General features: G+C 49.6%; 1 protein-coding gene across 4 annotated transcripts in view; it reads left to right on the forward strand.

Moving 5' to 3' along the window:
* The window catches only part of SH3PXD2A (SH3 and PX domains 2A), a 232,527-nt gene continuing 217,856 nt past the window's right edge, over nt 1–14,671 (forward strand). For 3 of the 4 annotated variants that reach the window (XM_011363791.2, XM_011363792.2, XM_023532745.1), the window contains exon 1: nt 1–74. In XM_011363791.2, coding sequence (XP_011362093.1) covers nt 3–74 — 72 coding nt within the window. In that variant the 5' untranslated portion in view covers nt 1–2. The remainder of the gene's footprint in view (nt 75–14,671) is intronic. The other variant, XM_023532744.1, reaches the window with a different exon arrangement.

Here is a 14,671-nt window from a genome sequence, read left to right on the forward strand (position 1 = left end):
AGATGCTCGCCTACTGCGTCCAAGATGCCACCGTGGTGGACGTGGAGAAGCGGAGGAACCCCTCCAAGCACTATGTGAGTACTGCCCCAAACCACCCTGCGGAGGGCTGGCCAGGGACCCCCGGGAGGGCTCCTGGGTGGCCCTCGCCCCCTCCCGCTGTTAAGTCCCGGAGCTAAGTGCCCACAGGACATCCCTCACCGTGGAGTTTCTTGGCATGGCTGCGATCTCCAGGGAAGTCTTTTCTATCCTTCTTCCACTCACTGCCTCTCCCCCCCACCCCCCGTTTTCTTTTTTTGGCTTTGGAATTGGCAAGTGGCTGCCCTTGTCTGTTACAACGGTGAAGTCATCTGTCCGCCTGAGCGTTGATGGATAGTGGGGGGAGCATTCGTCAAACCCTCGCTGGGAAGCTCCGTTGGGAAAGAGCATCTTCCCGAAGGCCCTCCCTGGGAGCTCGAGTCGCTCTGGCTCACACAGACCAGGATGCTTTCCGAGGCTGGCCCTGGGGCAAGAAGCCTCGTGTTCTCCCACGTTCGCCCTGGTCTCTGCCTCCCTAAGCCTGGGTTCAGGGGCAGAGGGAAGCCGTCGCGCCCCCTGCCCCACCTCCACCCTCAGCCCTGATCTTTGATTTCCTTCTTAAAGTCATTGTGTCCGTCGGTGTGAGGAGAATTGTGGCTTTTCCTTTTATCCCTCTTCTGGACGTGACCCTTAACCGGGTTCATTTCCTCTGAAGTGATGCTCCATCTCCAGACACGAGGAGGCAAATGTTTGCTGTGCTCTCGGAGGAACAGCTGCCCCTCCCCCTTCCTTCCCTAAACTTAATGAGAATGGGCTAAGGTTGATTGAGCCGAGCTCCCCGGTCTGTGTGACACGGCCCCCTTTCATCTCAGCCAGTCCTGTCTTCCCATCCTTCGCACCTTAGGAAGTAAACATGATGTCCTTGACGCCCGAGGACGCCTGTCTGAGCAGTCTCTGCTCCTGTACTTGAGAAAGAAGAGACAGACAGCCGGCCGGTCCGAAGCAGAAGGACTGCATCTTATTTGCAAATTAGGCACTTACAAGAGCGTTTAGAATGCTCAAAGCATTAATTTTAACAATTAAAGCAGACTATTAGTTGCTGCCCTAGACTGCACATTGATCCCTGAAATGCCTTTTATTTCCCTGTTGGAAGGGGACAGAGGTTTGTGCTAATTTTGGCCTCAAGCAATTCTTTCTGCCTTTATCACCAGCTCTGAACTTTGGGTATCTTAGAGGAGCAGATGGGCTGGGCTCAGGCTGGGGAGGAGGTAAACAGTGGGGGCTGGTTCCTGACTAGAGAGGTAGGTGCCCATGTGGGACATTCCTTGACATGGTGGAAGAGTTGTTTCTTTTGTGTTATTAGGCTCAGCAAGCATCTTCCTCTGCTTTTCAAGAAAGTTCTTTTTGGAAGACAGCGTCACCGGGAGGTTACCCTGTTCCGGGGACAGATGTTCATTTGCATATTCCAGCACTTATAATCAAGTCAGCCTTCCTAACTTTTTTTCTCAAACGTTGCAGGCTAAGTTTTAGGACGAGGAGTGGCTTTTTTTCCCCACCTCGTCCTCAGTTAAGGTTGGTTTCAACAGATGACACTGTCTTCTCTGATGGCACTCTCTTCTCTGAAACATAGGCAGGTGCTTTTCTGGCTCTTGATTTTAGGTACCATATCAAATCTTCCAATCTGACAAATGATGTCCAAGATTACAGATGCCGGATGTACTGTCAACAAGCTAGGAGTGTTGCTGAAGCGACCAGGGGCCCACTGCAGACAGTATTGAGAGGTGGTTAAGTGCTGGGGCTCTGAGTAACTTTGGGCAAGTTACTTAACTTCCATGGGCCTCCATTCCCTCATTTTTAAAATGGGGGGTTGTTTGGAGAATTAAATGAGGTCATCCGTGCAAAGCACTTAGCACAGTTCCTGGCACATAACAAGTACTCATTAAATGGTAGCTTATTTTTGGTCAGATTCTGACTAAGAAAGCACTTTTGAAAAGCAGCTATTAATGGTCTGGCAAAAAGGAAGATTTCAGTTTTTCAGATTGATAATAACGTGCTCTATGTGAAAAATACAAAAGAAGTCTTGTCCAATTCTCTCGAAATGATCATTTCCTCCCTTTTCACAAAGTGTTTCCCGGGACATCTTTCCATGTAAGAATCGACATTATATTATGGGCAGAGAGTAATGTCACTGAACAGATAGGGTCATATAGAGCCATGAACTAACGTGGAGAACAGTTAAAGGAGAAAGTGTTATGTGTTGTGAAATTGTGGAGCTGGCAGGGACCCAAGGACTCATCAAGCTCAACCCCCTCATTTTACAGATGAGGAAACTGACAACCAGATGGGGTCAAGTCACTTGCAACATAGTTAATCACAGCACCTGGGTCTAAGTGGTCTCTTGCCCATGGTGTGGGTTTTGTTCATCGAAGTAATCTAAATCTAGTTGGGGTTGACCAGGAAGGCAAATATCTGGTGATAGCACGAAGTCCCTACACATTTGGGGCATAAATGCATAGCATAAGGAGAGGTGCCCAATAATAGAAAGTGTCATTGGGGCCAACAGGGACAGGAGGAGCAGTCTGGGAGGAGCTGTGCCTCTGAAGCTTAGGATCTTCTTTCTTGGCCCTTGCACGGTGAACACCACATACCAGAAGGTGAAGTGTTCTGGGCAGGGCAGTCTGGTGGGGGTAGCTGGCAGGATACGCTGTGCCCAAGTCACATATGTTCTGGAAGCCCTCTGCACTGGAGAAACATGCCTTCTTCCCACCTCTTCTCCAGTTTTGGCAAATTGCAGAGCAGAGGTTTTATGGGGTGTGCACGTTAGCTGGAGCTAGCTGATGAGAGGCCTGGCGCCCAAGCAGGAGGGGCTCTGCTGGCTCCAGAACACTGGGAACACACTGCAAAGGTTCTCTCAGGACATCTAGCAAAGGCTGTACTCTTCCCCATGACAAGGGGGAGCTGCCTGGACACCAAGGGTCTTGTGCTTTTAGTCTGTTTATGAAAGGCGGGCATGTGGCCTCCATCATTTGGATGGTGCTGTCAACCCCTTGGCTTCCTTCCCCTCTGCCAAGCCCCTGCTTGGGGTGGGGTTAGGGGAGGGTGGGCAGCTGCTGCTTAAGCCAGGCTCTCTGGCATAGAGTTGGGCTCCTCTCTTAACTTTTATGAGCTGCCACTGGGGAGATCTTAGGTAAACTGGATTTGGCCCCAGACCACTTGTATTTTAAATGATCTTGATGATACTGGATGCAAACTGCAGATACCTTCATCTGCAAGTTTTCCACTAGGATTCGAATGTGGGTCCACAGAATTCTTTGCACTCACATATATGTGTAGGTGTATGTCAAGTCATATGGTGGTAGAGAGAAGTTTGTTTATCTAAAGCAAACAAGAAATTATTTGTTTGGATTTGGGAGGCGTTGTGCTTTCACAGTCATTTCCTTTCCTGATTGTTTAATTCAGACAAATACCAGTCATGATCTTCTACAGGACTGGTTAGGGAATGCAAATAATAGCCAGTGTTAGCATTTAGCATCGATGGTGCCAGATGCTTAATGTGCATGATTTTATGTGATCCTTGCAGTTCATTGAATGTACCCTAAACAGTGGTCCCCAGCCTTTTTGGCACCAGGGACTGGTGCTCCTATGAGAATCTAATGCCTGATGATCTGAGGTGGAGCTAGGGTGGTGATGCTAGTGCTGGGAAGCGGCTGCAAATACAGATGAAGCTTCGCCAGCTTGCCACTATCCTTCTGCTATGCAGCCTGGTTCTTAATAGGCCACTGACCAGTACCAGTCCACAGCCCAGCAATTGGAGACCCCCATCCTAATATACCCTATATGGGGTTGGTTCTTTAATGCCTTTATACAGTTGGCTTAACTGAGTCTTAGAGATTGCTCAGGGTCTCTCAGTTAGTTAAGGCAGATCTGGGTAAACTCAGGTCAAAGTACTTCAGGAGGAGGAAATGAACCTAAAATGCGGCTCTTCTCCCCAGCTAGAGTCTGGTTGGGGAGACCAGCCTCAGGCCTGCATGGCAGCAAGAGAGCAATGCAGAGTGTTATTTGAGGACTGCCTCACTTTGTGGGACATTGACCTTGTGCTATGGAGGTGAGTGTGTGGTGGGCTGTGGAAGGAGGTCACTGTGAGGCCGGAGGAGGGGAACAAGTCCAGGATGATATCTGGTCCCCAGTGATACTTCAGGTGATAAATTAAGGATTGACCCTATGGAAATAATACATTCTCCCAAGTATTTAGATCGTTACAGATTTTTGTCTTGGTCCTGGGAGCTACATTTTTAAGAATTGGCCCCAGACCTGTTCATTTCTCAGCCCTTCAGCTTTTCCTCTAAGCCCTTAGGCCATGGATCCAATCTCATGGGAGGAAAGATGTGTAGTTGCAGCATGAAAAGAGTCTTCTCAGGGCCAGTTCCATTAGGGAATGAGTGGTGTTGGGCGATCATGGTTTGAATCCTGCCTCTGGTTCTTCCTAGCTGTGCAACCTGGGGCCAGCCTCTCTGGGCCTCAGTATCCTCACCTGTAACCTCACAGGGCTTGTTGGGAAATTGACCTGAGATAATTTGGGATAAAGCTTCCACCTAGTACCCGGTCCCCATCGTAAGCACTCAACATACGCTGGTTTCCATCTTGTGTTTCTGATCACCAAAACACTGAAGTACATTTAGGACCCGATAGGTGAAGCTGAGAGAAAGAGAAAGGCTGAATGAGGCAAAAGAAGGAAAGCCCAGCTGGTCATAGTCTGATGGGAAATCGGGCTGTGTGCCCCATGGAAAATGCCCAACAAACAAAGAGCAGCTGTTCAGACTGGAGGGCTTCCTGGAGCTGACCTAGGGATGGCTTCCTGGTAAGTTGGGAAGGAGAAGGGAAGGAACATGGTTTGGAGGGAGAGGAGCTCCAGAAAGGGCAAGGTCAAGTAGGATCCTAGCCCCAAAGTCAGTACCATCCATGGGTTAGCATTCTTGCCTGCTCTCTCTGCTTCTCTCTCTCTCTCTCTCTCTCTCTCTCTCTCTCTCTCTCTCCTTTCTCTCTCTTACTGTGTACACACACACACGAACAGTTTCTTCTCCTTCTCTGAGGAGAGAAGTGATCTAGGGGTGATTCACAGGTCTGACAAGGCTCCCTACTCATGAAACAGCTAACCACATCCTTCAAGGCCGTTTGAATGGGGAGCATAACCAGGCATTTGTCATGGCCCTTTTTAGAGCAGAGAGAGGGTTTTTGGGGGGCAGATCAGAATTGGAATCACCGTGTGTGGTGGCAGGCAAAGGGGAGGGGAAGGGAAGGGAAAAATAAACCTATTTGATGTCATGGGAGACTGGTTTCAGCTCCAGAAATATAAGCGCCAGCTGCTGCATTTTCCAAAGAGATATTCCGGGGCCAGCATGAGTTAATGGCCAGTGGAGGCTCTGAATTAGAGGAGTGTTGTTAGGACTTCTGACTTTGGGTTTGCACAGCAGTCCCCTGGAAATTGCCTTCTAATTTCCTCAGCCTGAGTCACTGACCAGACTATTTCTTGGCCAGAAAAAGTCTAACAGGCAACTCTGTTCTCTTTTGCCTCTTAATTAAACAAAATGAAACAAATAATAGCAGTATACATACAGTAGTTACACTTACTCCTCTTGAGTTCTGAGAATCCAGGAAAGGGATAATGGATTAGGACAGGGATCCAGGGAATAGGAAGGACAAGGGGTGTGTGTGGGAAATGAGGTGGAGATTCTGGCTTTGGAAATAGGTTCTGAGCCAGGGCCAGAGGCTTACTCTGCGATGGCAATTGCCAAAAATAATGGAAGCATTCAGTAGGGTGATCAGCATTTCAGGAGGCGGATTCCCAGAGCTATGTGTGATTTCTCGCAGCTGCTACCTGTAGTGGAGTCAGTCATAGGAAGGCAGGTGAATGGAGAAGTCAGGAGCCTGGACAGGAGGACAGAAGGGCAGGAGGGCGAGCCACAGGCAGGCTCCCCTAATGCCCCTGAGTAACCTCCTGGCAAGTCACCACATCAACAACAGGTGCTGAGCAGAGCCCAGCGAGGATGTCAAGATGCATAGTGAGTGAGAACTAACATAGTGTACCTATTATGCGGCAGGCAGTGCGGAAGACACCTTTTAGAGGGGATCTCATTGGAGCTTCAGCACAATCATGTGATGTGGGTGTTTTTTATCCCTACTTTACAGATGTGGAAATTGAGTGTTAGAGGGTTTATGTGACTCAGAGTAATTCAGAGGCAAGGCTGTGATCCTTACCCTGGTCTCTGACACCCAACGTCTGTGAGCTTGTCACTTTCTTCCCCCTTAGAGCTGAGTCGGTGAGAGAGGGGCATGGAAATAACCTAGGAGTCCAGGCAGCAGCACCTGAAAGGATGTGTTGTCAGAGCGCACCTGGGCTCTCGCATCCCTGGTCTGGAATCCTGCCTCTGCCACTTGCTACCATGGGACCCGATGCAAATTATGTATAGCTCTGTGCCTCAGTTTCCTCATCTGTAAAAAACAAAGTGAGGCGAAAATTGGACCTCGCTCGTTGGCGAAGGGTTGTGGTGAAGATTAAATGAGTTAATAAATATGAAGAGCTTAGAACAGTACCTGGCACGTGTTAAGCACAACATAGGTATTTGCCACGACGATTATTAAGTTCAGAAGAGGGAGAGCTCTCTGAGAACCGGAGTTTCAGGGAAGACTGGCTGGAGAAGGGAGGCTTCGTGGCGGCTCTTAAGGAATAATTAGGTTTAGGATAGCAAAGAGTAGGATTTAGAAGGGAAAGGGAGAGAAAGGGCAGGCCAAGAAAGGGAAAAGCAAAGGTACCAGAGGTGGAACGTGCCAAGAAAATGTGGGCAAAACCCATGTGAGAGAGAAGATGAAGAGAAAGGTCAGGGCCAGCTTCTGAGCGCCTCAGATGCCAGCTGAGGGAGTTCAGAGTTTATTGTGTAGACACCTCTGAACCTTCCTTTCTTCCAAGGATTGCGAGAGTAGGTGAGCTGCTGCCACTATGGGGTCCTTCTGGTGGGTTCCAGAGCTGGGTCTAGGGTTGTTCTTACAGCCGTGGCTGGGAGCAGAGCTCAGTAAGGACTGGAATTCTATTTCTAGATCTGCACTGGGGACTCTAGTTGGCAGACCGGAGCCAGAGGGGTCTGGCTGCTTCGTAAAAGGTGATTGATTGCACCATGGAGGTCTTGGGGTAGGAGAGAGGAGGAAGAGGAGGTGGGGGAGCAGCGAGGGGTGAGGTGTTGGCTGCTTTGGGTCTCTCCAGTGAAGGGCCTTGACTGGCAGGGCCCGATACAGCCACAGCGTGTCACAGTGCAATACTTTCCATCCGCATGCCCCAGCTCAGCTGCTAAAGCACCCCAGTGGCCAGAGAGAGGAAACCTTTATTCTTGTAGGGTCAAGGGGCTGATACTAAACAGCTTTCTGGGGGCCCGGGATGCCTTTGAAATCTCTGTGTTACCTGAGACAGTCCCACTCACGTCACCTTCTCCTTCGACATCCCTCTGAACTCGTTTTCCTTTTAAATACTGTGCTTCAATTATCTCTTCATGTATTTAACCCCACACACCCTGATATTCTGGTAAGCCTGATTCTTTAGGGAAAACGTAATAGTGAAAATAACAGCTAACATTTCTGAATGTTTTCTCCATGCTGAAAGTTTTACAGAAACTCTTAAAACTGTCCCTGAAATGTGTACTTACTGCTGGCATCGACTTTGTACAGACCAGGACACCGAGGCCCACAGAGCTTAAACGAATCGCCAACCACCACACAGCTGATAGGCTGCACGAAGAGAGGGGCCTGCACGGACCCAGACCTTCGGGCTCCAAAGCCTGCCCTGTCGCCACAGAGACCTCACGACTCCTTCATCACATGTTACACTTGGGGAGACTGGGCCCCCAGGGGATTCCACCTGAGGCCTTGCTGGTTGGCTTCTCAAGCCATGTTACCTTCCCCATCTATAGCTCCATTTGCTCTTCGAGAACATGGGCCGATTGCTTCCTTTCTGGCCTGACTTGCAAAGGGGAGGGTGGGTACAAAAGCTGCTTTGGAAAGTGCTGAGCACAGAGAAAATAGTAATTCCCAGATGCCTCAATCTGGTTTTTTAATCATTTGAGGAAGGGGGATGCTTTACAGAAAGGAGCTGTGCCTCACCTCCCCTGAGAAGCCTCACAGCCAGAGATGTTTCAGGTTCACCTTAGGCCCTCAGTGAAGGCAGATTCTAGGAAACCACCCTGGGAATTACACTTTGCTTCTTTCTGAGCCTATCGTTTTTGTGAATGGGATGACACAGAGCTATTTCCAGTTCCTTCTCTCCCTGCTATTACCTGAGAGGAGGAAGTGACATCCAGGCAGCTGAGTTAGCAAAGAGGAAACAGCTGTGCTTTCTGCCCCTCCACAGCTGCTTTCTCTGGCCCTTTGCTGTCATTTCCCTTTGGCTGGCGAGGAAGCCACCCTCCCCAAGCCTGGGTGGAGTCCTGTGGTGGGGTGGGGGCAGAATCCCTTACTCTGTGTATGTCATTGCGGCATAAATTATGCAGTGGAGCATGTGGGGCCCTCCAACCTGCCTCTGGGATCCCTGGAGCATGAACTTCAGACCTGGTGGAAACTGATCACTCTTATCAGATCTGACAGACACTCCAGGAAGTAAGGGGTGGGGGTGATGCCTGATGCTGGCGGTGTACCAGGTGGGGTAAGGGGTTGCGTGGGTGTGGGCTCGTCTGTAGTTCTGCCCATCACTGCATGGTCCCTGGTGGAGAGGCCTTGATGTTTCTCTTTTTCCAGGAATATCCTCACTCAGGAATAAAGGAATTCGACCTGTATTGTCATACAGCTACCATGTACTGAATTCCTATTTTGTACCAGACACCGCCAGGCCTTTTACTTATAATCTCTGGTCTTGACACCACCCTGAAGTTATGCATTTTTAACCCCATTTTACTCATACAGAGAGTGAGGTTCAGAAAGTGTAGGGTCATTGTTAGTCAAGCACAAAGCCAGATGTGTTTGGTCTGGTCCCCCAGCCTGTGCCTGTTTTATACTGTCAGTGTGCCTTGGTCCCTATCCAGGGCTGCCCCAGAGTATTGGGGGCTTCTGCTGGCCCAACGTGTTGTCCTCCTGTGGAATAGTGTTCTTTGTTGAGAAAGTCTGCCTTGCTGCTTTCGCCCACCTAAGGCTTCTGAGCATGAAGGGATTGTCCCTGTTGTTTGAAGTGGCTGCTTTGTAAACTCTTTCATGGTAGGCCCCATTCCGACCCAGCTTTATTCCGTTTCCTGATGGCCCAGACCCAACGGGCTATTTTAAGGGACTTGCCTGTGTGGGAGAATTTCTTTGTAACAACAGAGAGGGAGGCCTGGCTGGCCTGGCATGGTGCTGGCAGTCCGGCTCTGACAGAGCGAAACTCTTCCCTGAATTCTTCCCTCTGGACTGGAATTGATTCATTAAGTTCTCAGCACAGTGCCTGGCACTCAGAAGTGACACAATCACTTGTCAGTGAGGGCAGGGGTTCCAGAGGTGGCTGCCCAGGGTTTTCTGTAAGTCTAAGGCTGGATAGATTGGCAAACTGATCCTTCTCTCGCAGAGTAAAGGTCTATCCTGGAACGAAGTCTGAACTTTGGTTTCAAGCCGGGATTAATTATTTACTTTAGTCATCACTCATTGGCAACTGGAGAAGAGCAGCCTCATTTTCCCCATGATTGCTGGATATGGCAGTTCCCGGGCAGAGGAAGTGGGAGAGTTGAGTCAGAGAAGATGTGAACCCCTTGTAGGTGCAGGCACTGGGTTAGGGCTTCTCCTCCACTGTCTCCTTTAATCCCCACAGCAGCCCTAGCCCATTGTTCCCATTTTCATAGTCGAGGAAACTGAAGCTCAAGGAGGAGCAGTATCTTGCTCTCGATCACATGGGAGTGAATGGTGAGAGCCAGGGTCAGCAACAAAGCCCGTGATGATTCTGCCGTGCCCCCTGAAGATTCGATGGATTGTGGAACTCCCCTCCCATCCCCCGCCAAATGTTGAGGAGCTGGTTGGGAGTTCTCTCTTTCCCCCCTGTCCATAGCTGGAGGCATCCACACGTGTCAAAACTAGCTGCACTTCCTCTCCCCTCTCTGAACTCCGTCAGACTCTGGCCTCCGTGGCTGTAGCTCTCCCTCTGCTGTGGGCACCTGTGGGGATCTCAGCCCTGGTTTGTGGCTCTGCTGGAATAGACAATGCTGAGAGCACTGCCCTGGGCTTCGGAAAGGGAGTGGACCTGGAGGGAGGGTGTGCAGTGGCTTCCCCTCGGAAAGCTGAGGACCTGTGGCGTTACAGATAGATGGCTTTATCTCCGAGAGCTTCCCGAGAGGCTGGGGGCTAGAGAGTGCATCATGTGGGTTTCCAGATAAAACTTCAAGGGTCTGGATTAAACCCCGGGTCATCTGCCCACTCTGACCTTCCCTCCAAGCCCCTCTATTAACATGTGATGTGGTTGAAACTGGTGGCGGAGATAAGATAATAAACCTCTCGCGACTGAGACTGGACCCCTGGCAAGGTCTGGCCTCTATTTTGGGATTCGAATTTTTATTCCCCTTGAACTCTTGTCCAGAGCCACTTTTGAAGGCCCGGCCCTTCAGAAGCTCCAGCTGCTGGGGGTTCTACATCCTGTCCTTGGGGCTAGAAGCTAGCATGGCATCGCAGCTGGGAACAGGGGGCAGTTTAATTAAGAAACGCTTTCAGCCTGCTGCTTGCTCAGGCTAAACTAGTCTCTGGCAACTGGAATAAGCCCCAGAGAGAGCCTCAAGGGCCAGAAGGTGGAAGTCGAGAGCAAGAGGGTGAGGGCCGGGCACCAGTGGCCTCTGCTCCATCGGCTCGGGCTCTGAAACCTCTTACTAGCTTGTTTTACTTGGTCAAATTTCTTCACCTCCATGAGCCTCAGTTTTCTAATCTATAAAATGAGGATGAATTGTAATACTACTTAGCCCATACGATTGTTACTCTGCGTAGTGCGTGGCACGTGACAGCTATTCAATAAATGGCAGCTATTATTGCCATCATTCTCATGGCCATGCTTCATGGTTTTGCTCAGTTTCTGCCGCCTCTCAGACACTTCCAGATTTCTCATCTCACAATATTTCCTGTGGTGAATTTTTACGTTGATTATTTTTACCACTCATTTAACACTTGTCAAGAATGGCCTTGGGCCGGTGAGCTTTTGGCAAGCCTATGTCAGATGTGCCTGATCGATGGAAGAGCACCTTGAGGGATGGACCTCGATCTGATACTTATTCATGTTCCTTCATTTAGTCACTCAATTAATCAACCAGCATTTGAATGTTTACTATGTGCCAAGCACTGGAAACAGAGCAGGGCAGATAAAAATCTCTGCCCTTTTGGAGTTTACCTCTGGTAGAGGAAAGGAAACAATAAACAAACAAAAGAGGTAAAAATATGTAGTGCGTTAGATGGGGGTAAGTGCTGTAGAGAAAACAGCATGGTGAAGGACACAGGGCAGGGGTCGCCACGCCATTTTATAGTTTAGCAAGAGCCAGCTCCACTGTCTAGTGACTTATAAGATCCGAGGGAGTTGTTAGCATGAGGATATTTGGAGCCAAAGTGGTTGAGGGAGAGGAAACAGCAATTGCCAAGGCCCCGAGATAGCATTATGTCTAGCCTTTTCAGGGAAAAGCAAGAAGGCTGGTATGCCTTAGTGACGTGAGCAAGGGGAGAGCAGTGGGCAATGAGGTCAGACGGGCAAGGGGGTCAAGTTGGGCCTCGTTATCCTTCCCACTACTGAGCAGTGTTCTTGGCTCAGTAGCGAAGGCTCCTCTTGACTTGCCAAAGATGGAAACTGGCCAGAACACTATTGGAGAGGTTGTTCTGGGGACTATGCTTGGGGTTAGACCCTGGCCCCCTAAGCGGTACTCTCTGGGGAAATGCAGCCTCTCTCAGCAGCATCATGGATAGGAACTTCAGGACCCAAAGGCAGTGCACATGTTAGGGAATGTCACTTAATGAACATCAGTTTTGAACCTGCTGTGTGCAAGGCACCGTGCTGACAGCAGTTCCTGCAGCTAAGGGCCAGAGGGTGGTCAGCTCCTGCAAAGGTAGCGACCACCACATCTTTTCATCTTTTAACACCACCCTCCTCGATGCTGCCAAAAGGTCTGGATCACGGTAGGTCCTTGATCAATGGAATAAATCCGTGGATCAAGGCTTCATTCTGTTAAAGCCCCTTCCTCCTATCTCACTCCTATTTTTTTTTTTAAAGAACCATAGCTTATAACTTACAATTGTGGAAGCTCTGTTTGAAATTCAAAATCTATTCCTACTGCTAGAATATTGTAAATCGTGTTAAGATTCTCAAGCCAGTCCACCAAAGCCTTTCTCATCCACGGAGGGAGTAGACGGAAGTATAGCACCAAGAACCAGGTATCTCTAGTTCACTTACTTTATGGGTTAGCCTGGGAAACTAAACTCTATCTGTAATATCCAGGAAAACTGACTTCTAGTATTCACAGCGAGAAGGAACCTTCCCGGCTAAATGATGGTGATGGTGATGATAACAGAACTAATTATGTGCCAGCCACTCTTCTGAGCACTTTATTTAATTCTTAGAACAACCCGATGAGAAAAACACTATTATCATCTTTATTAATGAGGAAATAGAGACAGAGAAGTTAATTTACCAAAAGTCATAGGCTAGGAGAAGGGGTTCAGAGCTAGGTAATGGGGCTCCAGAGTCCTTCAGGAAAACTCTTACTTCCTGGCCTTTCAGGGAATCCTGCCAGCCAGCCTTGCCATGGCCCAGGTTGGCCGTCTATAGACCTTACGTGCAAGACCCTTGTTATTAGGTGTCCACCACCAAGAGTGGAGGTAACAAATGTCAGAGGCAGGGAACCAGAGCCACGGGTGGCAGGCAGGAGCAGCCCTTCTTTGTTCCTGATGCAGGAAAAGCCATTTGTTCCTGGAACCTGACACCGCAGGGGGCGGGTTTGCTGTGTTGGTTATCTTCCTGGGCCATTTACAAGTCCAGCACTTGGGGCTGGGAGGAGGTGGGGAACACTGTATTTGTTAGCGGAGGCCAGATTACAGTGTCTGGCGAGATGTTCCTGACACCTAGACCACTCAACTCTCAGCAAAGCCCAGCAGGTGGCCGGGGCTGTCAGTTTATCTGGGAGTGGGACACTGTCCCCTCCTTGCCCTGTTCGGTTTATTGCTGGAATGAGCTGAGTCCTAACTAGTCCTTTCCCTCTTCCCAGGCCCCAAAATAAATAGCAGCTGTTGGCTACGTCTTCTCTGTCTACTGCCAGTCTGTCAACAGCCCCTGGCACTCACTTGGCCCTGTACCATATGAGTTTAATGACAGTGAGGCCTTGGGGGCCCTTTGGCTTTGCCCTATGGAGCCTGCCTTGCCGGCTAGCTGGTGTGCCCTGGCATGCCCTCTCCCAGGCAGCACTGGCCTGTTAGCCTCCCACTGGCACTGTCCCCTCCTGCCCTGCAGTGTGGCAGGTCCTCATGGTGGTCACAAACTTGGGCTCTTGAGTCTGACATCATTTCAGCTCCTGGTTCTGCTACTAAGCTGGTGACTTTGGGCAGGCAGCTTTATTCTGAGTCTCAGTTTCCTTCTCGATAAAATCAGGTAACGGCATCTACATCACAGTAGGTTGTAAGAAGTAAGACCAGTGCCGTAGTGGATCTGGGATGGAGCCACTGAAGCCAGGCTGCCTGATTTGAATCCTAGCTTTGCCACTTGGGAGCTATGTGAGGTCCCAAAGCTCTTCACACTTGTTTCTTCATCTGTACAATGTGGATAATAAACGCTTCTCCCAGGCCGGAGGTGAGGATTAAGTAGGTTAATATGTGTAAGGCCCTCAGGACAGTGCTGGGCACAGAGTGAGAGCTCAGTGAATATACTAACATGCTCCCCTTGGCAAATAAGGCAGAACATCTCCTAAAGAATCATGCACAGGTACATATCTGAGAGATACAGAGTTACTCTTCCCCAAACCTGATTTTGAGGTCTATGTGGCTGAGCTAATTTGCTTGGCTTTGTTTCTAGCCTAGATCAGAACTTCCATTTAAGGGGCTGGGGGTGCTGGTAGAACTAGTTATAAAGCAGGATGGAGGCACGAAAAGGAGAGCTGGATTTCTGTTCTCCTTGGCGGGGATTCTGCTGATGTGATGTAAGAAATGGAAAGAAGACGGTATGTGGGGCCAGGACTGCCTCCGGCTGGTGGGCAGATCCCCTGCAGGGTCGACCAGTTATCTCTGCTGAGGTGTAAGCCCTAAGATGTTCTTCGGTGTGCTCTCTATAACCTCTCCGGGGGTCAGCTTGCTTTGGCTTCTCCCTGGCTCTATGCTTTGGGAAACTCTAGTTATCTTTGGTTTTTCCTTGCATTTACCCTCCCTTTTGGCAAGATTGTACTGGGAACCCCCATTAGAGCATCCAGGCTAAAAAGTCATTATTCTCAAAAAACAAACAAACAAAAAACACTTGACCCTAATCATGTTGGGCCACAGTATAAGATGCCACTGCCAGCACTCTCCACCCCAGCTCAGTAAAGAGACCCCCACTCAGGACAGAGCATTTGCACTGTTTCTCCGGGAGCCTGGCCCTTTAAGAGAGGTGGTGGGATATGCTGTCTTGTCTCCTCCATGCTGCCTTTGTCGATTCTTATCCAAGGAAAGAGGT

The sequence above is a fragment of the Pteropus vampyrus genome, unplaced genomic scaffold (genome assembly GCF_000151845.1).
Source record: "Pteropus vampyrus isolate Shadow unplaced genomic scaffold, Pvam_2.0 Scaffold89, whole genome shotgun sequence".
NCBI lineage: Eukaryota > Metazoa > Chordata > Mammalia > Chiroptera > Pteropodidae > Pteropus > Pteropus vampyrus.